Raw genomic sequence first — 25,784 nt, forward strand, 5'->3', positions numbered from 1 at the left:
GACCTCGCTCCTCTCCCTCTGGACCATCCATCCAGCTCAGCCTTGGACCAAACCCATGCTAGAGGAGAGAGGATAAACACAGGTTAGCAGTTGTGGCTGGTGCGGCAATCTTTCTGTTGGAGGGAGGTGGTGATTTGGTCATCTGTGTGGAGGACAGGACAGTGATGGTCACTGTGACTGGCCTGACTGCAGTGTTGTATCCATGTGTGTGTGTGTTTGTGAGCTGGGCTGACACTGGTTTCTCCTTTCAACAGTTCCAAGACTAGCAGTTTATGATGGAGCTGCATATGGACACATGCAGGCAGCCACACACACACACACACACACACACACACACACACACACACACACACACACACACACACACACACACACACACACACACACACACACACACACACACACACACACACACACACACACACACACACACAATCACACAACCGCGTATAGGAGGCAAACAGTTAAATTAGCCAATAAATCTTTGATTTATGTACCCACATTCAAAATGAAATTATAATAATAACCATTAAATCATATTGCTTTTATATCTATTTGATTTTTATTAGGAAATTCTGTTGTTTTATAATTCACATTTCACATTGTTTTGTGGGGAGTGTTTTGTTTTTGCTGATTAACAACTTTGCACATTAATGTGAAAGACTGAAACCATTTTGAAGTCATAAAATCAGAGTCAATAGATGTCTGAAAAGCAATTTAACAGGTTTCACCCGATACTAATTTTGCTCGTGTTCTTTCTTAATAGCTTTGTTTTGCAATAAGCTCACGAGAGTTGAAAACTGCAGGGGAGTTCATCAATTGAATTTCAGATGTAGTATTGTCTCTTAACACCTCAATTGAATGGCATGCCCAGATGAACAAAACTGAAAATATATTGGAAGAAATAAAAGCTATTTTACTCTATTCCCCGTGACTGTTTTATTTACACTCCCTTTTGGCGAAAACATGATTCAATTCATATTATTCATCTCTTTTCAAAAGTACAGATGTTTCTCCAAGGGACAAAAGTTCCTCATCAAAGGTAGTCTTTTGGTATAGAATGAACTATGCAGTTAACTCATCCCCAGAAATAGGCCTAGTTTGGGATGAAATCTCATTTGATAGAACTTTACAGGACAGCATTGGAAAAATCATTTCAATCATTTTAGGAGATCTAAAATCAGTCTAGGAAATCAAGTTATGTTGCTGCAGCCTCCATGGCTTGCAGTTATGGTGTAACTTTAAGAGGTAACTCTTAGACATTTCAGCATTTCTCTGTCTCCTTCCAATTGAATTGTGTGTGTGTTTCCTTCCCCAATCTTAGGAGCCCTAATTCTTCGTCTTAGTGTAGCAGTGGCATTCTGAACTCGGAAGTGACACGAGGAGATTTGTTCAAGTTGCGCTCAGCGTTTTGGGGAAAGGGGGACCCACTTGAGATGACCTGAGGAGGAGAGTGGAAGGAGGGAGGTGCGACCTGAGTGTGTCTCGTATCAGAGCAGAGTGAGCGGCGCCATGCCCTGGATGTGTGGATTGAAGAGCGGTACCCTTTAGCCATTCGCCTGTCTAATTAATAGGAGTGTTAGGCAGGCAGGGAGGGAAAGGCAGACACACTGCTGCAGGTAGGGAGAATACAGAAATACCAAAAGTGGCTATTATGTGTTCTAGGTTTAAAGCGATGAAGTATAAAGAGGGTCATGTGGATAATGATATTCCTCCAAAACAATATTGTTCCAAAGAATGAACCTTTGAACCTCACACATTTGGGTGTAATTTATATAATAGGCTTTTATCATTCTCGGTGTATGTGTGATTATTTGGCTTTATCAAAAATATACATGGAAATGCAACATGTAAAGTGTTGGTCTTATGTTTCATGAGCTGAAATAAAAGATCCCAGAAATGTTACAAATGCTTAAAAAGCTTATTTATCTAAGTTTTGTGCACAAATTCCTTTACAACCACAGATCACGTTGATTGGCTGGGCCTGGCTCCCCAGTGGGTGGCTGCACCCCTGCCCAGTCATGTGATATTCATAGATGAGGGTCTAATGAATTTATTTCAATTGATTGATTTCCTTATATGAACTGTAATTTCAGTCAAATCTTTTAAATGGTTGCATGTTGCGTTTATGTTTTTGTTCAGTGTATGTGATACCCAGATAATGGGTTCTCAACCTTAAACCTTTACATCACATTGTCGTAGGGACCACATGTTACATAGTAGACACATTGTGTTGAGTGTATTTTTTTTTACACTCTCTAAATGGTTAAATGAGTGGGAAATAGATGTAATTGCTGCAATAGTTTGTGAGTGGGCAACATACAATATCATCCAAAATTGATATTTTGCCATATAAAATGATTTTATAATGTGCTAATTTCCCTAATGTGGACAGTTTGTGTTACCACCTTACACAAAGTCACATTGTTTACCTCATATAATTGAGTGAAATGACCTCAGATTGGTGACTGCTTTAAACAGATTCATTTCTTTGGTTTGGTACCGTTCACTTTGTTATACTCACCTGTCCGTCACAGGACTTAGAAAGCAGTTGTTGTTTCCTTTTTCATATTGGCCATCTACAGGAAACATCGCCCCACAAGGAGAAGAGTCGCTAAATGGATAGTTGTTTCTCGTCTATCGATGGGTAATATACCTACGTTTGCTGTGGTTTGCCTTTTAGAGGAGCACGAATGGCACATGTAACGGCAGCCAGTTCCATTGGTTTTCACACAATGTCAATGTGAGTGATTCATTTGTTTGTGCTATTGATTATAGACGAACAAGCTCATCAATTCCAGCTTCAAGTGGACACTTGACTAATGTTGACACGTGTGCAGTTTATAAGGTACTAATTGAGCAAAATACTAGTAATCTGAACACAAATCAGATCCGTATGTGTGGACAGTAATTTAACATTTTTATGTTCTTCAAAATATCTCGACATATTTCAGCTTAATCCATTATTAATGTGGACATTTCTAACCAGTGTTTTGACACTGGGCTATAAATCAAAAAGCCATGACAACAGGAAGCAGCAACAGTATCATTTTCAACGGATCGTTTAGTAATATAAATGATTCTTATAGCATTATTTTTCAACATGAATCTACTTAATTAGGTCAAATCGACTGAACGAACCCAGAAACAAGCTGTGATTTGTTGATTTTGATAAATATTAGTGAAATTGTGAAAATGTGTTTGTCTTGCCTATACATACTCCACATACAACATATTCAGTAGCATATCTCTTTTCTATATGTGGTCAGGTTATGGTCACTGTGGTCAATAGGCATGGTGAGTCAGTGGTTGTGGTCCTTGGTCTGTGGGTACAGTCAGTGGTTGTGGTAAATGTGTGGTTAGTTGGAGAGGTGATTGGTTGCAGAAGAAGCTACAAAGAGCAGAAAACAGGAAACACCATCCATCACTTCCTTCTCACAGAATATTGACTTGTTCTTTTATATTATTTTTATGACATATTGCATTTACTACATAAAAGTGTTTGGAAAGAAAACATAGTATAACTTTCCTCTACTTAATGAATGCCTTGGTATTTTCTCCGTGACTTGTCTCCTGGATATTGTCCCTTGATGAGCAGCCGGGCAGCATGTGCAATACAGTACAGTAGGCCATTCTGCTTCTCCCAACAGGGTTGGTTCAGGCCTTATTGAGTGGGGATGTGGAGCTATTGTTGATGGAGGCAGGAGATGAGCCACACGTAGCCCCATGTCTGTCTGAGACAGACAGAGGCAACACATGTCATAAATCATCCATGATGCAGCACAGCGGCGAGGAGACATCACACTCCACATAATCTGCCTTGCTCACGAATCCACAATGCAGGTGACGGATTAACAGCCTGACATTTTGGCTACGATTTTCCCGTTAACTCACCGGGACCCAGAAAATAACCTGTAAATGTGAAATACTTGAAAAGGAATAGATTGCTCCTGGCACCTCTCTCTTTTCAGGTTCAGTGTGCTGTGTAACAGTTGTTCAAACAGAAGAAGGGTATTTGACAAACAGAAGTATTTGATATTACTGTTATATTATACCCCTGTAGTCCACTAACCAGTTGTGGATATGGACTAGATTCACCCGAGAGAACCCTTTGTAGGGAGGTCTAGGCCTAGCAGCGTCAACCCCCTGGAGAGATCTGACAGTGAATCATGCATTTTGGTGCGCTCTTAACTGCATATGGTATGAATAGATTTTCTAAAAGTATTGCTATAAAAAGTGGCACTAACCCTTTTCTCTCCCTTCTCCGGTGTTCCCCCTAGGTGGCTTCCGTGGACTTCATGGCTATGAAGCGCTCCCATCTCTACGGGATGGGCAACAACCCCTACTCTCAGCAGCAGCAGGGCGGGCCCTACCCCAGCCAGCCATACGGATCGCCCGCTACACACAGATACCCAATGGGAATGCAGGGGAGGGGCCAGGCGGGCATGGGCGGCATGCAGTACCCTCAACAGCAGGTATGTACACTATGTCCATATGAGGAAGATGCTTTAAAATTGTGCTACTGTTTTGTTGCACACTTGCTCCCTAGGGTCAGGAGTTTGCTCCCTAGGGCCAGGAGTTTGCTCCCTAGGGTCAGGTGTTTGCTCCCTAGGGCCCCCATGCGATATACCAGGAAAAAAACGACATTCCTCCCTGATGGTTGACACTTGATTTGAGTGTACTTTAATACCAAGCCATGCTGTGTTCTCTGAGTGTATCATGTCATGGTACAGTAGTGTGTCAGATTGACTAGTAAGTATCTCAGTGTGATTGAGAAAGCATCCTCTGTTCAATAGATTACAGGACCTGTCACAGTTGTCAGAAGTAGCATTACAAGGGATATTTGTTTCTCATTTGGAACACTATCTATTGTATTTCATTTCAGATTTAGCCCAAAGTGCCATGCAGTGCCACCGCTCTTATTTCCGTGGCTGGCATCTGGAATTGTCAGTGGTGTTCATCAATGCGTTCCCCATTGTCTCGCTCTGAAATGGGCTTGTTGATGTCTGTAGTGTGATGAAACCAAACCCAGTACTGGGAAGTCATTCTAGCAACAGTCAAAATCTGTATCTCACAGCCCAGAGTTGCACTTCACTAAGACAATGATTCAGGTGTGTCATGACTGTTCACGAGAATCCAAATAGGTCAGATCAGTTTTGCAATGAATAACTTCAATCAGACCCCCTCTCACCCTAGAGGGGGAAGAAAATAACTAGTGGGGGTTAACAACTCACGCCCTGTTGTAAATCAAGGGAGAAGATTCAGCCCTGCGCTCTGTTTCAACAGACCTTCCCCCCCTCTGAAACTCTAACATGTTCAAAAGCGATTGCTGGAACAATATTTCTAACATAGAACGTGGGGAACGGTCAGAGGCGATCTTAAGAACACAAATGTCATTTTGTTTGTTCTTTTGTGATGTCATTAAAAATGTTATAAAGGAAATACTGTAACTTGGAAAGTATACCCACTACATATATGACATTTCCATACTCCACGTTGTGCATGTATATATGAACAATTTTGAATGTGTTTTTGTTAAGAGTGGGATGTGATTTGAGAAGCTATAAGAGGTAATTGTTTTACCTAACTTTGCACAGTGAGGAGTTACCGCCCGCAGTGAGGTCAGGGAGTGTGCCAGCCTGCCAGAACTGCTCGTTTCCAGCAAACTGAATAAATGGGTTAAGAAAAAAACACACCAGGCCAGAAAAACGTGAAGCTGCACCTGCATGTTTAAAGTGGTTTCTACTTTGAATCTCAACACAATAAACTCACCTCCCGGACAATCATTGGCACGGCTGACTAGCTGTCCTAAGTAAAGTATCCTTGAAAGCGAATTTAAAAAGGACCATCCTGTTACTCTGCTCAAACCATCGACGTGGATGGCTAGCCTATCTTAAAAGAAGCATCTTCAAGAGCGAATGGAAGCAAATTCAACTCTGTAGTTCTGTTCAGGACAACACAACAAGTCATTGGATACTGGACAACTACAAAACAGGACAACAGTAGAAGACTTGTCGGAACCATTTCGGACAATCAAAGCCTTACAAGCGTGCCACGAAAACCGGTGAACCCAGGCATTTCACGTAAATACATTCATGATTTCTTACTCAAAGCGGGTGGTGATTTGTGTGCGAAGTAAATGGTTACTGTAGGTAAGAGTAGTGTCCTTGTCCCTCTCTTCTTTAACACGCAGCCATGTCCACTAGGGACCTGTTGTTTTCAGCATATTAAGTCTCTAGTCAATAACCGGTGCAAGGTGTGTATGTTTATCTTGTGTTCCCATTGAATTAGTAAGAAAAAAATAATTAAATCACATTCCCATTGAATTAGTAAGAAAAAAATGATTAAATCACTTTGTGTAGTACTGAATAATAAGTAAGGCTGGGGTTTTTGCAGATGCAAGGAGGTTACAAATGTTCAGAATGGTGATATTATACAAGGTTATGATTAATAAGTTGACTGTTTATTGATAGGTAAAGACCTTTTAGAGTTCAATTTGGGAGATGGTAACTCTTTAAGTATCATCACTTTGACACCCGGTCGCGCCAAGCCCGACGAGCTTGACATTTCCGCGTTTTTGGGCTGCGCGTCAGCCGCCTACCTTCTGACCGGAGGCCTTACAGGCGACATAATTAAAGAACCGCTCTCGTGGTGCCCCAGATCCTAATGAGTTAATTGTTACATGATTAATATAATCAGGTAACAATTAAACATAGTTAGTTAATTAGATAAATAGCAGTCTTCAGATGAATTGTTAAAGTCAAGTCACGACAGGTGTAAGTGTGTGTGTTTGTTTGTATGTGTGCGTACGTGCATGTGTGTAGTGAGTTAGAGATACTGTATGTCTCAATACAGAGACTAGAACAATGGCTCAGTCAGTTTGGTTGCTTGGTTGGTTGGTTGAAAGCAGGCCAGTCTATTCTGGGTAGAATGCTCTCGTCTCCCTGCTGTACTGCTATATTTAACCTGGCCTGATGGTCTGAGTTTTAATGTGTCTCGCCAAGTTTTGTTGCCCACATAGTGAGAGGACAGATGATATTGAAGAGGACAAACAGACTTCATTCTTTCTGATTACATTTATATAAAAAACGTATGCACACATGTGCACGCACACACACACTCAGACCCAATGTATTATTTATTTTACCCCTTTTTCTCCCCAATTTCATGGTATCCAATTGGTAGTTACAGTCTTGTCTCATCGCTGCAACTCCCTTACAGACTCGGGAGAGGCGAAGGTCGAGAGCCGTGCGTCCTCCAAAACGCAACCTACCAAGCCGCACTGCTTCTTGACACAATGCCCACTTAACACGGAAGCCATCCGCACTAATGTGTCGGAGGAAGCACTGTACACCTGGTGACCGTGTCAGTGTGCACTGCGCCTGGCCCGCCACAGGAGTCACTAGTGCGCGATAGGACAAGGACATCCCTGCAGGCCAAACCCTCCCCTAACCCAGACGACGCTTTGCCAATTGTACGCCGCCCCATGGGTCACCCGGTCGCGGCCGGCTGCGACAGAGCCTGGACTCGAACCCAGAATCTCTAGTGGCACAGCCTTAGACCACTGCGCCACTCGGGAGGCCAGACCCAGTGTATTCTGAAGTAAATGCTGTACACAGTACGACCCAGCAATCCACACTGTTCATAAAGCAGTGGAGACTGCTTAATGAACTGTGTCATTTAAACTGTTTTCATTATTTACTCTCCCATTCTCATGTTCAATATTAGCTTTCCACTATGTTATTCTCATTGTTGTCCCTGATTATAGCTGGACCCCAGGGTCTATCCAGCGTGGCTGTGTGTGTGTGTGTGTGTGTGTGTGTGTGTGTGTGTGTGTGTGTGTGTGTGTGTGTGTGTGTGTGTGTGTGTGTATGTATGTGTGTGTATGTATGTGTGTATGTGTGTGTGTGTGTGTGTGTGTGTGTGTGTGTGTGTGTGTGTGTGTGTGTGTGTGTGTGCAGACTGACTGAGACTAGAGACCACGTCAGACTTCCTTGCTGCAGGCTGCTTCTGGCTTGCTCTGATGACATCAGCACACTCCGGCTCCACATACAACAAGATCTCATAGTTTCCCTTTGAAATTCGACGTATTATGGAAGATCGTCTATTTTTGATGCATTAATTCAGGTTACAGGGTTCAGTTACAGGGTTAACTCTGGGTAGTTACTAGGTTAAAACAGAAACGACTCAGAGGGTTAAGTTTAGGTATTAATCCCGAGTGGTTAAGGTTAGGGTTAAAACAACCCGCTGTTTACATCAACTATCATCAAGTATTATCATGGCTTGGTAGAGCATTGTGAATTGCGGAGGCGCATTGGTCTAAGCAGTGCTCTCCGGCTGCGATCATCAGTGCTAGGCAATCGTTGACATTTTTGTTGCGGTGAGCGCCGAGGAAGGCATATAATCAACATTTTCGGGACGTTTTTGAGCGTCCGAAATCGCCATCTTTTTGCAGTGACCGGGCTGCCTCATACACACAGGCATCAGAAACCTACTCTAGCAGAGGAGAGGGATTTTGTGAAAAAACACACGTACACAGGCTAGCCCTCACACACGTATACATGATTGGGTAGTGGACGGGCACACTAGAGCCGGGACAATACCCGTATCGCAATATTTATTTTCATGGCAAAAATGGTTTGCTATAGCTTGGAAATTAAATAAATGTGACTCTGAATTACAAGATAATGTTTGTTTCCAACATTAGGCCTGTTTTTCTAAAGAATTTAAATCTGATTTGTGTTTTGTTTCCTTGCTACGATACTAACGAGGGTTGCGATATTGCTATCGTCCTGGCCCAAATGCACACACACACACATACACAAAAGAAACTCCACACAAATTCCATTTTGGTCTTTTGAAAATAAAAGCTATTGAAAACAAGGTGAAAGACCATAGGGCCAGCAGATATCACAGAGCAGCCACGCAGAATAATCAGCCAAATAAAATGAGTTGTTGTCCCTCGCTATGGCCAAGGGAAGCGGACTTCTAAATGTTATAATTATCGGAAATATTTCTGAAATATAACCAACTGAAAAGTAATTAATTTATATCTGGAGACGTGGAAGCATTTGAATCATCAGATTCATCTTTACAGGATAAAGAGCAAGACAAACGGAGACTAGGCGATGAGAAAGAGGGTCAAAGAGCCAGCCAGGGCTGTCTGTGATGTACTGCTACATGACAAGCCTCTGGCTGTCTTTCCCCCATGATGCATTGTGCTCCCGGCAGGCAGAGGGCTTGGTGTGCTGTAGACAGGCTTGCTGGATGGTAGCCAGGCAACGTGACATCACAGGCCTGCGTCGGTGGCACCCAGGATGCCCTAGTGGCTGTCATGTATCGTGTGTCTGTGTCTGTGTGTTGTGTTTAGGCTGAGTGTTGGTTCACCATCCAGGTTACTGCTTGTATCAGTACTCCCTCCCAATATGAATTGTAGTGGATAGGTTGGCTAGGGGTTTACCTTTACAATTCATGGCCCCAGAACATCGATCCCCTCTCCTCTTTTCCCAGTGACAGTGTGACTGGGCCTGCTGTGGCAGGGATGCTTTTCTGCCTCCTGTATAAGTGTCTGTGTGTGGTTAATCGCTGTTGTCTGGAACAGTGACAGGCGTGTAGATGAGTTCTATCCCAGGTTTAGTCCTCTCCCTGGGGAGGTAGAGCTGCCATGACCACCCCTTAGCCTGGAGCACTCCAGTGAGATGCTGGGAAAGGACTGGGAGCTTCTACAGGTATTAAATCGCACACACACACACACACGCACACACACACACACACACACACACACACACACACACACACACACACACACACACACACACACACACACACACACACACACACACACACACACACACACACACACACACACACCCGCACCCGCACACACACACACAGCTACAGCCCCAGCTCTCCTCAGCAGGCTCACACAGTAACCCAACAGTGTGGCGTCAATGTAAATGTTTTGTCTCTCCCACCTCTCCTTAAAGCACAACTGAACTATGTTTTATCTCTGAAGGAAAGCCTCCGCCCTCAAGCAAATGTGGACCTGTGTTCAATTAAGTGTGTGTGTGTGTCTGTGTCTTTGTGCATCAGTGATGTGACAGAGGCAACGTTGGTCCACAGGAGGCAGAACAAACAGTGCAGGGAGCACGGCAGAAGGACCTGTCGGATGACAGGACTAGACAGGTATTTCTTTGGAAGTGGAATGAACTTGAAAGTAAAAAGGCTGCCAATTCCACTGTAATTTCCTGTGATGTCAAAGTTGGCAGACAGAAAGGAAAAGGAATTTGAAGGAAACATTAGCGTTTGATGTGTTGGAGGGGGGGGGGGGAGAGATTGTCTGTGAAATGAAAGAGGTAAAATGTGTCAACAAGCCATGGAGGAACTATTACCAGTGGCTGCTGCTGCTTGTTCTGACAAACTGACTTTCCTCTGCGAAGTTAATAGAATCCAATCATTACACTGGAGTGGAAATGTGGCTGTGGCCAGCGTCCATTCTTCCATTGGTGAAGACCTCTGTCCTTTCTGCTAGCCTTTTCTTTCCACTGCTACTTTCAGAGCTTCTCATTCAAAGAAAGGTTGACTGAATCCCTTTCCTCTCTTCTGTTCGTTCATTTCATCTATGAGGTATGACGTTACCCGTTTTCTTCGTTCCTTCCCGCACCATAAAATGTTGGATCTCACTCTCCCAGATGGGCTCCCATCACCTCTGTGCCGTGGCTATTGACGGCATGGAATTAGCCAGGGTAATTTATGGCATTGATTGAAATGTGTTTCTGCCCTGGTGAGGAACACTTTGAGCCGCTGGAATCACTTAGGAACCTGGTGGCTGTCTGGGGGGATAATGTACTGAGCGCTGGTCAGCCTGACGGATGGCTGAGAGGGACACATCAATTACACCCGGAAAGTCAGAGAAGATAGGGATCAGGGCTGGTGGGGGCCCATGGTGGGGGCTTGTGGAGGATGGTGGGGGCCAGTGGCTCTTTGAAAGGCATTTTGAAATGTTGAAGGCTGCTCTTCAAAGTCCTTCCTCTCCTCCATCCATCCATCCCTCTCCTCAGGGACCAAGGGCATAATTTCCAAACCACAATTAAAACAGCAGACATTATGAGGGATGGAGAGAAGGATAGGAGAAATGAAAGATAGAGGGAAGGAAGGATGGAGAGAAAAGAGGACTGTGGTACGGCGCAGCTGCCAGGAGATGTATGGAGGCTGATTAATTAAGGTTCCTCCCGCTGCAGAATACATGAAGTTTCAGGATCAATTAATTAGTGGGAACCCTGCGCTCGTCAATGACTCTAATGGCCTGTTCTCATTTGTTATTTTTATTACCATACTGTTCTATATGCCCCAGCCAATCAGCCATGAGGAGCAGGACGCCATGCGTCCATTAGCGACAGATAAAAATGTCTTTGCACGTCGTCCCTCACACAGCCACTTTATTGTTTTTCCATTTAAACCCAGCGTCAGTTGTATCGAGGTACATTCAAATGTTTTTGCAGTCGCTTGTGAAAAGTGTTAGAATAGGTCGGGAATTGCTCCTGTTTTGAAGCTGTCCCCATTTTTGTGGAGATTAGTGGGAAAATGCTACTGTAGCTCTGTCTAAATTGGTGAATTGAATCCAGAGATTCCACATACCATCCCCTATGCTTTGGATTCAGACATACTTCAAATACAATCACTAATGGTGTATAGTGGTGGGTGTACATTCACTCTGTGTATCATAATGGCCAATGACTTTCTGATAGCTGATGGCTAATTTCTCCCACAAACAACAACACTCACTGGGATATTTTGCATTGCCTTATTTGTGCTGAAAGCCTACAAACAGCAGGACAGAATGAAAATAGTATCTGCCTTTTAGCATTGAGCCAGATGGAAAGAGAGTGAGAGAGAGAGAGACGGGTGGATAGAGAGACAGAGAAGTGGAATTATAGAGTGATTGTGTGTATAAGAGAGAGTGGGGGGGGGGAGACAGAGGAGAGAGAGAGAGAAGGGTGGATAGAGAGACAGAGGAGAGAGAGAGTGTGGGGAGAGAGAGAGAGACAGAGGAGAGAGAGATGTTTTATGTCTCTGTAGTTATGGGTAGATTTGTTTCTCCTCTAATTGGCAGTGCTAAGATTAATCTTCCTCTTGCTCCAAATTACAGATTTCTACAGTTCAAGTCTAGCTCATCATTCCACTGTTTGTCTTGCATTTAGACTGGCTTAAATACGCTGAGTGTACAAAATGCTGGACTTCTAGGCAGAGTTCCTCTGTCAAGTGTCTGTGTTCTTTTGCCCATCTTAATATTTTATTTTTATTGGCCAGTTTGAGATATGGCTTTTTCTTTGCAACTCTGCCTAGAAGGCCAGCATCCCGGAGTTACCTCTTCATTATTGACGATGAGACTGGTGTTTTGCGTGTACTGTTCAATGAAGCTGCCAGTTGAGGACTTGTGAGGCATCTGTTTCTAAACTAGACACTCTAATGTACTTGTCCACTTGCTCAGTTGTGCACCGGGGCCTCCCACTCCTCTTTCTATTCTGGTTAGAGCCAGTTTGCGTTCTTCTCTGAAGGGAGTAGTACACAGCGTTGTACGAGAGCTTCCATTTCTTGGCAATTTCTCGGATGGAATAGCTTTCATTTCTCAGAACAAGAATATACTGACGAGTTTCATTTTGAGCCTGTAATCGAAAACACAAATGCTGATGCTCTAGATACTCAACTAGTCCAAAGAAAGCCAGTTTTATTGCTTCTTTAATCAGTACAGTTTTCAGCTGTGCTAACATAATTGAAAAAGGATTTTCTAATGATCAATTAGCATTTTAAAATGATAAACTTGGAATAGCTAACGCAACGTGCCATTGGAACACAGGGGTGATGGTTGCTGATAATCACTCGTATTTCATATGTCACAGTGCTTCACTGGTACGTATGCTATGACGCTGGTAAAGTTGTCTCGCACACCTGACACACCTGCATGAGCAACACAATTCCCCAAGCTCTGGGACAGTGCTGATCAGAAAACAAACTAGCTAGCTGATGGATGCAAACAATGTCGTCCCCCTGTCACCCAATTTTCTCCCCCAAAGATCTGCAAAAACAAAGCAAAACGATATCTGTTTCAGTAGCTAAATACAGTTGAAGTCGGAAGTTTACATACACCTGAGCCAAATACATTTAAACTCAGTTTTACATAATTCCTGACATTCAATCCTTGTAAAATAAATCCCTGTTTTAGGTCAGTTAGGATCACAACTTTATTTTAAGAATGTGAAATGTCAGAATAATAGTAGAGAGAATGATTTATTTAAGCTTTTATTTCTATCATCACATTCCCAGTGGGTCAGAAGTTTACATACACTCAATTAGTATTTGGTAGCATTGCCTTTACATTTTTTAAACTTGGGTCAAACATTTCTGGTAGCCTTCCACTAGCTTCCCACAATAGGTTGGGTGAATTTTGGCCCATTCCTCCTGACAGAGCAGGTGTAACTGAGTCAGGTTTGTAGGCCTCCTTGCTCGCACACGCTTTTTCAGTTCTCCCCACAAATTTTCTACAGGATTGAGGTCAGGTCTTTGTGATGGCCACCCCAATACCTTGACTTTGTTGTCCTTAGGCCATTTTGCCACAACTTTGGAAGTATGCTTGGGGTCATTGTCCATTTGGAAGACCCATTTTCGACCAAGCTTTAACTTCCTGACTGATGTCTTGAAATGTTGCTTCAATATATCCACATAATTTTCTTACCTCACGATGCCATCTATTTTGTCAACCACCAGCCCCTCCTGCAGCAAAGCACCCCCACAACATGATGCTGCCACCCCCATGCTTCACGGTTGGGATGGTATTCTTTGGCTTGCAAGCCTCCCCCTTTTTCCTCCAAACATAACGATGGTCATTATGGTCAAACAGTTCTATTTTTGTTTCATCAGACCAGAGGACATTTCTCCAAAAAGTAAAATCTTTGTTTCCAAACTGTAGTCTAGGTTTTTTATGGCGGTTTTGGAGCAGTGTCTTCTTCCTTGCTGAGCGGCCTTTCAGGTTATGTCGATATAGGACTCGTTTTACTGTGGATATATAAACTTTTGTACCGGTTTCCTCCAGCATCTTCACAGGGTCCTTTGCTGTTGTTCTGGGATTGATTTGCACTTTTTGCACCAAAGTACGTTCATCTCTAGGAGACAGAACGCGTCTCCTTCCTGAGCGGTATGACGACTGTGTGGTCCCATGGTGTTTATACTTGCGTACTATTGTTTGTACAGATGAACGTAGTAAATTGCCCCCAAGGATGAACCAGACTTGTGGAGGTCTACTACAATTTTTTTTCTGAGGTCTTGGATGATTTCTTTTGATTTTCCCATGAAGGTAGGCCTTAAAATACATGCACAGTTACAACTCCAATTGACTCAAATGATGTCAATTAGCCTATCAGAAGCTTCTGAAGCCATGACATCATTTCCTGGCATTTTCCAAGCTGTTTAAAGGCACAGTCAACTTAGTTTATGTAAACTTCTGACCCACTGGAATTGTGATTTAGTGAATAGTAAGTGAAATAATCTGTCTGTAAACAATTGTTGGGAAAATGACTTGTGTCATTGTCACGCTCTGGCCATAGAGAGGCTTTTATTCTCTATTTTGGTTAGGCCAGGGTGTGACTAGGGTGGGCATTCTATGTTCAGTTTCTATGTTTTGTATTTCTTTGTTGTTTGGCCGGGTGTGGTTCTCAATCAGAGGCAGCTGTCTATCGTTGTCTCTGATTGAGAACCATACTTTGGTAGCTTTTTCCCACATGGGTTTTGTGGGTAGTTGTTTTCTGTTTTGTGTGGCTACACCAGATAGAACTGTTTCGTTTGTGCCGCTTTGATCATTTTTGTTCTAGTGTTCAGTTCTTATAATAATCATGGACACGTACCACGCTTCACCTTGGTCCTCACCTTCTTCCACCAACAGCCGATTTGCCAAAACTATAGTTTGTTGACAATACATTTGTGGAGTGGTTGAAAAATGAGTTTTAATGACTCCAACCTAAGTGTATGTAAACTTCTGACTTCAACTGTTCATCTTAATCCATCAAATGTATAAAACAATATTCATATTTGGTTGATGTTTGGGGATGTTCTGGTCAAGCCAGTAGTCAGAATATGAAACTCTCTTGGGGCAATATTGCTAGGTTGTTTAGTTCGCTATCTAGCTAGTTAGCTAGATAGCTCTTTACTTTCATGAACTGAAGTCTGATTTTAATTGGAAAATAGCAAGGATAAATCAGGTGCAACTGCTTGGGTTGTGGCTGGCTGGCAGGCAGAAGTAGCAGTATTGCCATCCTTTCTCCCCTGCCTCGGGGATGGTAGGTTGGGGAAAATGTTGGACTACCTAGCTAACATTTTCTATCCTGCTTGTTTGATCCTGATCTTATTTCAAATGCTCACAGAGCCGTTTTCCCATTAGGTCGAACAAATTATGGCATTTTGCCAACACGGTTTTGGCAAATGCATGATTAGAGGCTGTTGTGTGCGTTTGTTGACAGCTTCAACAGTGCTACTGACGGTAGTGGTGGCGCTTGGCTTGCGCTTTCAAATTATATAATATATTTAGCTATTTTACGCCTCAAATGAAAAGGTTATTTGACGCATCAGATAGTGTTATTTGACGTGTATCTTTTGACACACAGTGACCCGAACAGCCATCCATTCTGCGCTGGTCACACTCCAGTAGCGCCTGATGGAACTCCACAGGTCACAATGTCAATGTGAAAATCATTTACTACGGCTTTATATGACTAAGGTAGCGTTTACAGTCACTAATCTAGCAGTGTGTTCTATGGCAATGTGCAGTATAATCTGCTGTCCTAATGTCAACCACTAATGATATGGTGCCGTGTTTGACTAGCAATGTGTGGTTTGCATTCACAGCGTTCAAAAGTAATTGACACAAGTTATAGCTTGCCTCTACACTCTGTATGGTGATAAAAGAGATCTTTCAACGGAAGAAAATTGAATTAAAATGGCCCAAGATAACATTCTAGCATCAGGGGTATTGTTACTCTTTTAAAATGGATTGATGCTTTGTGTCACATGTAAATGGAATTTAAGATAGCTCTCTGTGAAACTCCCAAAGATTTCCAGTATTTCCAGGATATTGTGGGGGTAGAGGGTCAGAGGAGAGGTAAGGAGGTTTAAAGTCTCCCCCCCAGGCTTTAAAGAGACTGGGAAATCCTTCCCTCCTTCCTTTCCTAGCTGGATCACAGGCGAAATTCCTCCTCCCTAAAGACCAGGGCTTATTCAAACATTTTCTGCTCACATCTCCTTTCTTTCGTTTGAGTGTTTTTTTCTCTCCCTATTTTTCTTGGCCTCAGAATGGGGTCAGCAGTTTAGTGGGGAAAACATTTGAATCGGTGGCACCAGCCCAGAGCTTGGCGGTGCACGGTGCTGCTTACACATTACAGAGCGGTATTAACCTCTCCTCTCTCCTCAGACATCTCCATTACAGCCCCTGTAACAACACAGCCGCACCGTACTACAGCCAGTTAGCAATAAAGACCAACGATACAGCTAACTGCCTGCCCAGGTTTTATCCATCGATTGAAGCGTGCTAGAAAAGAGCAGAGGCACAGCACAGTGTCTCTCTCTCTCTCTCACACACACACACACACACACACACACACACACACACACACACACACACACACACACACACACACACACACACACACACACACACACACACACACACACAGCAGCCTCTGAACAGAGGGAAACAGGAGCCAAGGCTAAAGGAGAACAATACAATACAACCACACGCTGTCAAATTCCCTCAATCAATGAAATACTATTAGCTCCCACTCATTCAGCCAGTTTCAGTCTCAGGCTGCATTCAAGCTGCAGATTTAGTGTCGATAGTGTCATCAGGTAAATATGAGTCCCTTTCAGGCTGCAGCACTGTTGATTTAAACTGTTCAATGAAATAGAATGGAATAACCTGCAGTATTTTATTAGGATCTGCATTGGCTGTTTCTGAAGCAGCAGCTACTCTTCCTGGGGTCCACACAAAACATGAAACATGGCATAAAACAGAACATCAATTGACAAGAACAGCTCAAGGACTAAACTACACAAATGTTAAATAAGAACAATAGAACCATAAAACAAGGCCCTACTGACATTTACACACATTGCTGACAGTCACCCACACATCAGTACATATACATATGCCTGAGTTATTGCTGATGTGTATAATGTTGAATCATCAGTGTACATAGACACACGAGCTTTGTTCAAAGCTAGTGGTAGATCATTAGTAAAAATAAAGAACAGTAAAGGGTCAAGAAAGCTGCCTTGAGGAATACCACACTTGACATGTTTTACATTAGAGAAGGTTTCATTAAAGAAAACCCCCTGTGTAACATGAATGCGTCAGTTATAGGTATAGGGAAAACTCTGGACTCATGTTATAGACTACAATTAGGGCTCAGGGTTTTTCTTGGTCAGTAAATGTGGTCAGGAAAAAACTGTTAATGCATTAGTAATTGCACTGGTGATAGTAGAGGCAGAGTAGAAAGGGAGAGAAGGGAGGAACAAGATGGAGAGACAGAAAAATCAAGAGAGCCAGAGAAGTGGGGTCGAGAAAGCGGAGAGACAGAGAGAGAAGAAGAGGGGAGAGAGAGAGAGAGGAGAGGAGAGAGAGTGGAGATCAATGGAGGCAGTTGGAGGTTAGTCACCTTGGCAGCCACGGTAGGCCATGTAATCTCCCTCCTCTATGTTTAATCATGAGCCCAGATTGTTGATCGCCTCAGCGGGCCGGCCGCATCTCATTTTGGGGCTCACTGCCACTCCGGCACGCACACACACTCATGCAGGGGGAAATGAAAAGGAAATCGTGCACTTATCTACCGCGGCTCCACATCACCAGCCTATAGTGCTTACTCAGAGAAACACCTAATCGTATCAGCTCCTCACCTGACGTGGCGTTGCTGGCTGATGGGGCTTTCATCTAGAAGCAGCCTGATAACCTTTGTTAACAGCTCTGTCTATGAGGTTGACTCAGTACGCACACCTGGCATTGAGAAAGTCAATGGTGTTTCATCTGAGGTCAAACTGATAACCTTTGATAGCAGCAACCCTGCTAGCTTGCTCAATGTACCCATTCTGCATTGACATGGTGTATTATTAGCCTAGCTGTACTGTAGCTTATGGTGTTGCTGGTGATGTCCAGTTCTCTTAATCTCTGGTCTCCCTCTCTCTCTGCCTCTCCCCACCCTCTCTCTTAGCCTTCTCCCGTCTCCCTGTCTCTTTCCCACCCTCCCTCTCTCTCTGTCTCTGATGTGCTTGCAGTGTTGTGATCCGTAGCGAGGGCGTTAGCGTGCTAATGCTAATGCAGTCCTCTGTATTCCCATCATGTCTGTTCTGGCTGCTTACGGCTCCAACACCGCTCTGGTTGGTTGGATCCATATGTCACTCAAATGGGCAACCTGTGCTCTGGCAACAGCCCAGTTGCCATCCAGCCGTATCGCCACAACGATAGAATTAAGAAAATTCTGTATGTGCTCATTGGCCCAATTGAATTACAAGCAGGTTTTTCTATCCCCCCCATAGGGTTCTAAATGGGTTGTCGTGGTGATGTCTGTCTATTTTCTGGCTTCGTTCTCTCATGACTTTTGTTTTCATATGTTTTTGATGGTTTGTTTGGATTCTTCTGTGGCATTGCCCTTTTTTTATTGGTCTGCGTTTTTCCTGTTTGAAGCCCGAGCCTTGGATTTTATGATATCAGTATTACATTTTATGGTGAATTATTTGCGTCACAAAACATAAAGGCTGTCTGTTTCTATGAACACCCGTCTTTCATGTACTGTTAAGTTTTAGGATCTGTATTTTTCACCTTTATTGCATACGGCTGTGCGTTATTGACTGAGAGAGTCTGCAGGACTCAGCAAATATTGGAACAGATACTGTGTGGTGCTTGTCTAGTCTATAACAGACATATTCTCATTCATACTGTACACTGAACAAAAATATAAAACGCAACAATTTCAAAGATTTGACTGAGTTACAGTTCATATAAGGAAATCAGTCAATTGAAATAAATTCATTAGGCCCTAATCTATGGATTTCACTTGACTGGGAATACAGATATGCATCTGTTGGTCACAAATACCTTAAAGGAAATGGGCTTCACAATAGACCTGAGGATCTCATCATGGCATTTCTGTGTCTTCAAATAGATACAAATGCAATTGTGCTCCCTCAAAACTTGAGACATTTGTAGCATTGTGTTGTGGGACAAAACTGCACATTTTAAAGTGGGCTTTTATTGTCCACAGCACAAGGTGCACCTGTGTAATGAACATGCTGTTTAATCCACTTCTTTAATCCACTTCTTGATCCACTTCTTAACACCGCTCAGGTGGATGGATAATCTTGGCAAAGGAGAAATGCTCACTAACTGGGATGTAAAACAATTTGTGCACCAAATTGAAGAGAAATAAGCTTTATGTGCGTATGGAACATTTCTGGGTCTTTTATTTCATCTCATGAAACCAACACTTTACATGTTGCGCTTATATTTTTGTCCAGTGTAGCACACTGTTAAGCTCTCAGGAAACACACCTGAATGCAAACATGAGCTTCTGTATGTTGTCTTCTCCTCCTCCTGGCTGAGCCAATCAATACCATGGCATTATTATGACAGTGTTCTTCATACTACTGTGTAGTGTAGTACTTGCCCCACCATACATAGGCCTATTATTGCTACAAGAAGGCCTCCTGAAAAGAGGTTTAGCATAGCAACATTTCAGCTCACAGAGTAGACCTACCTATAAACGCAACTAATGCAGTCAGACAGGTTGCTGCTTGTTGAGGTTTAATTCTGTCTCATCTGATCTGTCTGTCCTATAGAAAGGAAGGGAGCAGGCAGCCCACGGTTGTCGTCAGGGCTGAATCACCATGGAGGATAAGCCTCGATACCAAACCTGTCCTGTCTGTTAGCGCCTGACAATGACTAGACAGGGAAGGATCGTCAACATAGTGTTGAGCCTGGTTCTCATTGGCTTTAATGGTGTGTGTGTGTGTGTGTGAATTGCTTTTAGGCTAAATAGTGTGCGTTTGTCTTTTTTTGTGTTTGTTAATGCATGTGTGTGAGAGTCTATATAATATGCGTGGTGTATGTATATGTGTGTGTTTTTATACAGACTGAACGTGGGATGTCTCATTAAGCTCAGTAGACGCAGTGAGATCAGACACACACGCGTAGAACACGCACGGACACATACTCACAAAAGCCATGTCAAATATATACTCAAAACATCAGAATTCAGATTCAGAAAATGTTAACGTCCTCAGAGGCAATTCATCTTGCGGCATAAAAACATATCACATCTACAAATGAATGTGTCCGTTAGGTTTCCAATATATTCGACTGTGCACTTTGGACAGTATCAGGTGCGTACTGACCTGGTCTTTGGCCTGCTCGGGTTTCAGCCCGTTTTACCACTGGTTTATCAACTTTATGAAGAGGGTTTGGGTGGACCGTCACTCCCACGCTCATTTAAAGGATCAACTCTGAACGCTCCCACTTTGATCTGAAACAGACTCATAGCGACTGTTACTAGTGAGATCACAGTAATATCAGCATCCTAAAAATAAATCTGTTATTTGTGGAGCCTGCTTGTGTCAGGGAGGGACGTTTCAAATGAAAATGTTTGGAGCTTGCGTGTGTCTCTGAGAACTCCTTACATCTGGGATATTCAAACTGGGGTCCGCAAATAAATTATGTTTTTATTAATATTGCTAGTAACAGAATAAACAAAACACATTTTGAATTACATACAGTACCTACAGAAGAAAATAGGAGAATATCTTAATTTATTTTACCCCCAATTTCGTGATATCCAATTGCGATCATGTCTCATCGCTGCAACTCCCCAAAGGGCTCGGGAGAGGCGAAGGTCGAGTCATAAGTCCTCCGAAACATGTCCCGCCAAGCCTCGCTTCTTAACACCTGCTTGTTTAACCCTGAAGCCAGCTGCACCAATGTGTCGGAGGAAACACCGCTCAACTGACGAACGAAGTCAGCATGCAGGCACCCGGCCTGCCACAAGGAGTCGCTAGAGCGCGATAATCCAAGTAAAGCCCCTCCTCAAACCCTCCCCTAAACCGGACGACGCTGGGACAATTGTGTGCCGCCCTATGGGACTCCAGGTCATGGCCTGTTGTGACACAGGAATATCTTCCGTCTAATGATGTTCAAATTATTTCTCAACTCCTAATATTGAGCAAAGTACACTCATTGGAGACAATTACAGTCACTGGAGTATCTGACATAGGCTTTAAAAAAAAGCACCCATGAATACCAGTCACTGTAAGTGTGACTATCTACCAGTAAGCTTTCTTGACTTGGTCATTCGTTTTTGCCAACACATGGCTAACCTTTGTTTATCAAGTTAAACAGCTGCTACTAGCGAAAATGGGTTAGGGTTAATGCGTTCGAGTTAGCCTATGACATAGAAAGTTATATTAGAGTTGACGCTCCCTCTTCCAATTATAACTATCTCCCAAATGTATTCATTTAAAAATGTTGATGACTTCTCCTTGCCATAATCATTCACCTGATAAAACATTTTTAAAAATTCTTTATGATGGGGGGGTCCCTGGTTTTCCTGGGCAGGGGCCTCTGGTCAATATTAGTTTGAAGACCCCTGCCTTACATCAGTTTGTACAGTGGAACTCAGGAATGAGTACATGCGCTGAAATTGCCACTTATGCCACATTTAACAACGGTTAACAAGCTCGTGGCTGAAAACGATTGAAGGAAAACATGGCAAGAAAAGTGTCGTCAGACTACACTGACTGGCAGCAGTAAATGTTTGGATTTCTGGGGCAGAGTAAACCGCGTGATGCATGTGTGCGTTTGCTGGGGCAGCTGCTCATTAGAACGTGTTACGTAAGCAGAGTTCAACATTGGGAAAGAGGGATGGAGGGATGAAACGAAAGATTGTAGTGAAGGGGTTGTGTTTGATGGCACGCGGGGCGGTCGGGTTGGGGAAGCTACTCGTGCATTCCAAAGACAACAGCAGTTATTTTCCTGGCTCCCATCACCACGACATCGAGGAAATCCTCCGAGAGGAGGGAGAGAGCCTTTCATTATGTCGCCATAAAGCCCAACACGGAGGGATCAACACTGGGACAATACACGGATTAGCCCAGTGGTGTTGGCACACGTTGGGGAAACTAATACACATTTATGGACACGTTTCTGTGAATACACACACAGACAAAACAAAGACACACACACACACACACTTAGTAGCCTTGTGTTAGTGTAATGAAAACCACAATGTGTCTCTGGGAATACCTAGCCCATAGGTAGTGTGAGTCTTAACTGCTCTCTCTCAGCCATGTTTCCTCTATTACAGTTATGGCCTGGTCTAGGCTCACAAAACAGAACAACTTATACAGTCTGTCCCCCTCCCTATGTGTGTTCTGGCAGGGGGAGAGCGGATGGAGGGAGGGAGAGGGGGTTGGCAGGAGATGGGACATGTGAAGACCCCAGTTGCTCTGTGACTGGAGTTGGCAGGGGAGCATGGCTAGAATGGTTTGTCACAGTTGAAACAGAGCTGCTAACATGATGTGGCCATAAGTCAACCAGGAATAGATGGAGGACCTGGTTGAAGCATAGAGGTGGATCCAGGCTCCTCGGAATGCTCTCTCTGGGGAAGGAGGGTCAATTAATGCCTGATTGGTTGTTCCAGCAGATGGGAGGTGCTAGCTGCTCTAACTATTGTGTGATTGGTTGTTCAAGCAGGTTCCCCCCCAGTACGGCCAGCAGGGTATGGGAGGATACAGCCAGCAGCAGCAGCAGGGAACACCTCCGGGATCCTACTTCAGCCCCCCCCAGCAGAACCCCACCGCCCCCACACAGCCCCCCTACCTGCCTCCCCGCGCCCCACCCCAGCAGGTAAGACCTCACTTACAGTCAGAGAGGGGGTAAATGTGACTGAAGATCAGTGTCTAAGGGACACTTCATCCCGTTCTGTTATCCCAGAATACTTTGCTCCCACACAGACCTCTTGTGGTGTGTGTGGGCAGAGAGTCTGGCTCTGGCCCGGAGGTTTGATTTGTCGTCCAGATTATTCATATGGGCTATTTCTGGCATTCCCTGCTTCCTCTACTTTACTTGAATTCAAACACACTACACACCAGACCTTGAAAAGACCACATTTTCAAATACTCAAGGATGTCATATATAGTTTAGGCAACTATTTTCTTTGATAAGTGAATACAGGTCCAGAAAAACAAATCATATTTGAAGCTATTTGAATATACACTGAGTGTACAAAACATTAAGAACACCTTCCTAACATTGAGGTGCACCCCCCTCCCCCCTTTTCCCTCAGAACAGCCTCAATTCGTCGGGGCATGGACTCCGCAAGGTCCAGGCCCCGGCGTTTCACATGGATGCTGGTCCATGTTGACTCCAATGCTTCCCACAGTTGTCAAGTTGGCTGGATGTCCTTTGGGTGGTGGACCATTCTTGATACACACGAGAAAAACCCAGCAGCGTTGCAGTTCTTGACTCAAAACGGTGCACCTACTACTACTATACCCCGTTCAAAGGCACTTAAATATTTTGTCTTGCCCATTCACCCTCTGAATGGCACACATACACAGTCCACCACGCAAGTGTCTCAAGGATTACAAATGCTTCTTTAGCCTGTTTTCTCCCCTTCATCTACACTGATTTGAAGTGGATTTAACAGGTGACATCAATAAGGGATCACAGCTTCACCTGGATTCACCTGGTCAGTCTATGTCATGGAAAGACCAGGCGTCCCTAATGTTTTGCACACTCAATGTATATACGAAAATTATTTGAAAACAAACAAATATTTATTGGATAGCGGCCAAAGATTTGATGAAGAACCAAAAACTACAACAGTTAGTTAAATGAGTCTAAATACATTTATCATAACCCTGGTTTGGAGGGCTCTTAGGTATGAATTCTCGATAGAGCCTATAGCCTAGAATTACATACGAGGGACATGCATTCATCTCAACATCAGAGTAACATTAGAGGAAAACCACGTTTGCAGCTTCAAAATGACTAACAAATGTATTTTCATAATGAGTGACATAAGGTAATGCAGTAACACTTGACATCCAGTTCCCTATACATTTGTAGTAACTTTGATTATGACAATAGCAATATTGTTGTTACACAGGACATTGGAAATGGCTTTATAATTGCATACTAATGTAGTTATTACATAAGTGGAGTAAGGAACAGTCAGTATTCCTCTTGTGTACAGTAGATACAAAAACTATGCAATTCAAATGCAATTACCTTTGGTCAGTTTTATGCAACAACACGCTAGTAAAATGTTGCTCCAAAAGTCATTTGTTTTATTACACAGGCACAAGAACAGTTTAAAGGTAAGTGTTACTGAGAATTCTAGCAGTAACAAAATATGGCTATTAAGTGTCACAAGGAAAGTAAATATCCCAAAATTGTCTTGAATCATCTACAGCCACGCTTGGTTGAAAATCATGTCATTTAGCATTATGAGTAAACCATCCCTATAAAGATGGTATAGTGCCCTCAACTCTGGACCTGGAAGCCAGTGCCACTGTGTTTTTTCATTGTTCCCCTCTAATCAGGGACTGATTTAGACCTGGGGCACCAGGTGGGTGCAGTTAATAATCAGGTAGAACAGAAAAGCAGGAGGCTCCGGACCTCGTAGGGTCAGAGTTGAATACGCCTGATATAGTGTGTGTTTGAAAAATAACACTTACCCTCAGATGCCTCCCTCTGAAGTATTTTCAGGTATCATACAATTAATTGCAGTTTTCTACCTTTTCAGTGACATGTTGAAAGAGTCATACATTAGCAACATATTTATACTTCTCTGTACAAAATATCATTGGTTGATTGGTTTGACTTGATTATGTACACATGGGGCAATGGACATTCAGGAGAATGGACATTTATGAAAATGTTCAGATAGAAATGTATTGCGTAGATCAAATTTGACTGTGAGATAGATTCATTATATTTCTATCTTCAACATGCAGTTCCAGATACAGCCCTGCCATTAGTTGAAGGCAGCCAATCCAATAGTTTCAGAATGGTAGTCACCTCTGAGATCTACATTCCAATATTTTATTTAAGTAGTTGCTTTCTCAGGTCTGTATTCAAATAGTTTTGAAAAGTAGTCACGTTCTCAGGTCTGTATTCAAATAGTTGTAGTCACCTCCAAAGTAACAATTGTTCCCTTGGAATAGTTACTTTCCACAAAGCACAGCTAAAACTATAGTTATCCCAGGTCTGCCACACACACACACACACACACACACACACACACACCACACACACACACACACACACACACACACACACACACACACACACACACACACACACACACACACACACACACACACACACACACACACACACAGACACACACACACACACACACACACACACACACACACACACACACACACACACACACACACACACACACACACACACACACACACACACACACAGACAGATGTGGTTGAGTCAGTGTGGGGGCGCTCCAGGATTTTAGTGAGAACTGAGTTCTGCAGGATATGGCCAGAGTGAGAATGCAGTCAGTCAAGGATTGCGTGTTTCTGCCCCTTTTACAACTCTGGTTGCATTTCAACTACTTTGGATTACACAGTCCAGTTGAGGCTTTCTCAATGTTGGCCGCAAGGTCAACACTCTCTCTCTCCCTCTCTCTCTCTCTCTCTCTCTCTCCTCTCTCTCTCTCCCTCTCTCTCTC

General features: G+C 43.3%; 1 protein-coding gene across 4 annotated transcripts in view; it reads left to right on the forward strand.

The window, feature by feature from the left end:
- LOC109903937 (AT-rich interactive domain-containing protein 1B) overlaps positions 1 to 25,784 on the forward strand; it is a 230,646-nt gene that overhangs the window by 25,536 nt on the left and 179,326 nt on the right. For 2 of the 4 annotated variants that reach the window (XM_031788275.1, XM_031788276.1), the window contains exons 2-3: positions 4,281 to 4,475; positions 22,775 to 22,930. In XM_031788275.1, coding sequence (XP_031644135.1) covers positions 4,281 to 4,475; positions 22,775 to 22,930 — 351 coding nt within the window. The remainder of the gene's footprint in view (positions 1 to 4,280; positions 4,476 to 22,774; positions 22,931 to 25,784) is intronic. The other 2 variants (XM_031788277.1, XM_020500960.2) reach the window with 1 other exon arrangement.

Source organism: Oncorhynchus kisutch, linkage group LG14, assembly GCF_002021735.2.
Source record: "Oncorhynchus kisutch isolate 150728-3 linkage group LG14, Okis_V2, whole genome shotgun sequence".
NCBI classification, from domain to species: Eukaryota; Metazoa; Chordata; class Actinopteri; order Salmoniformes; family Salmonidae; genus Oncorhynchus; species Oncorhynchus kisutch.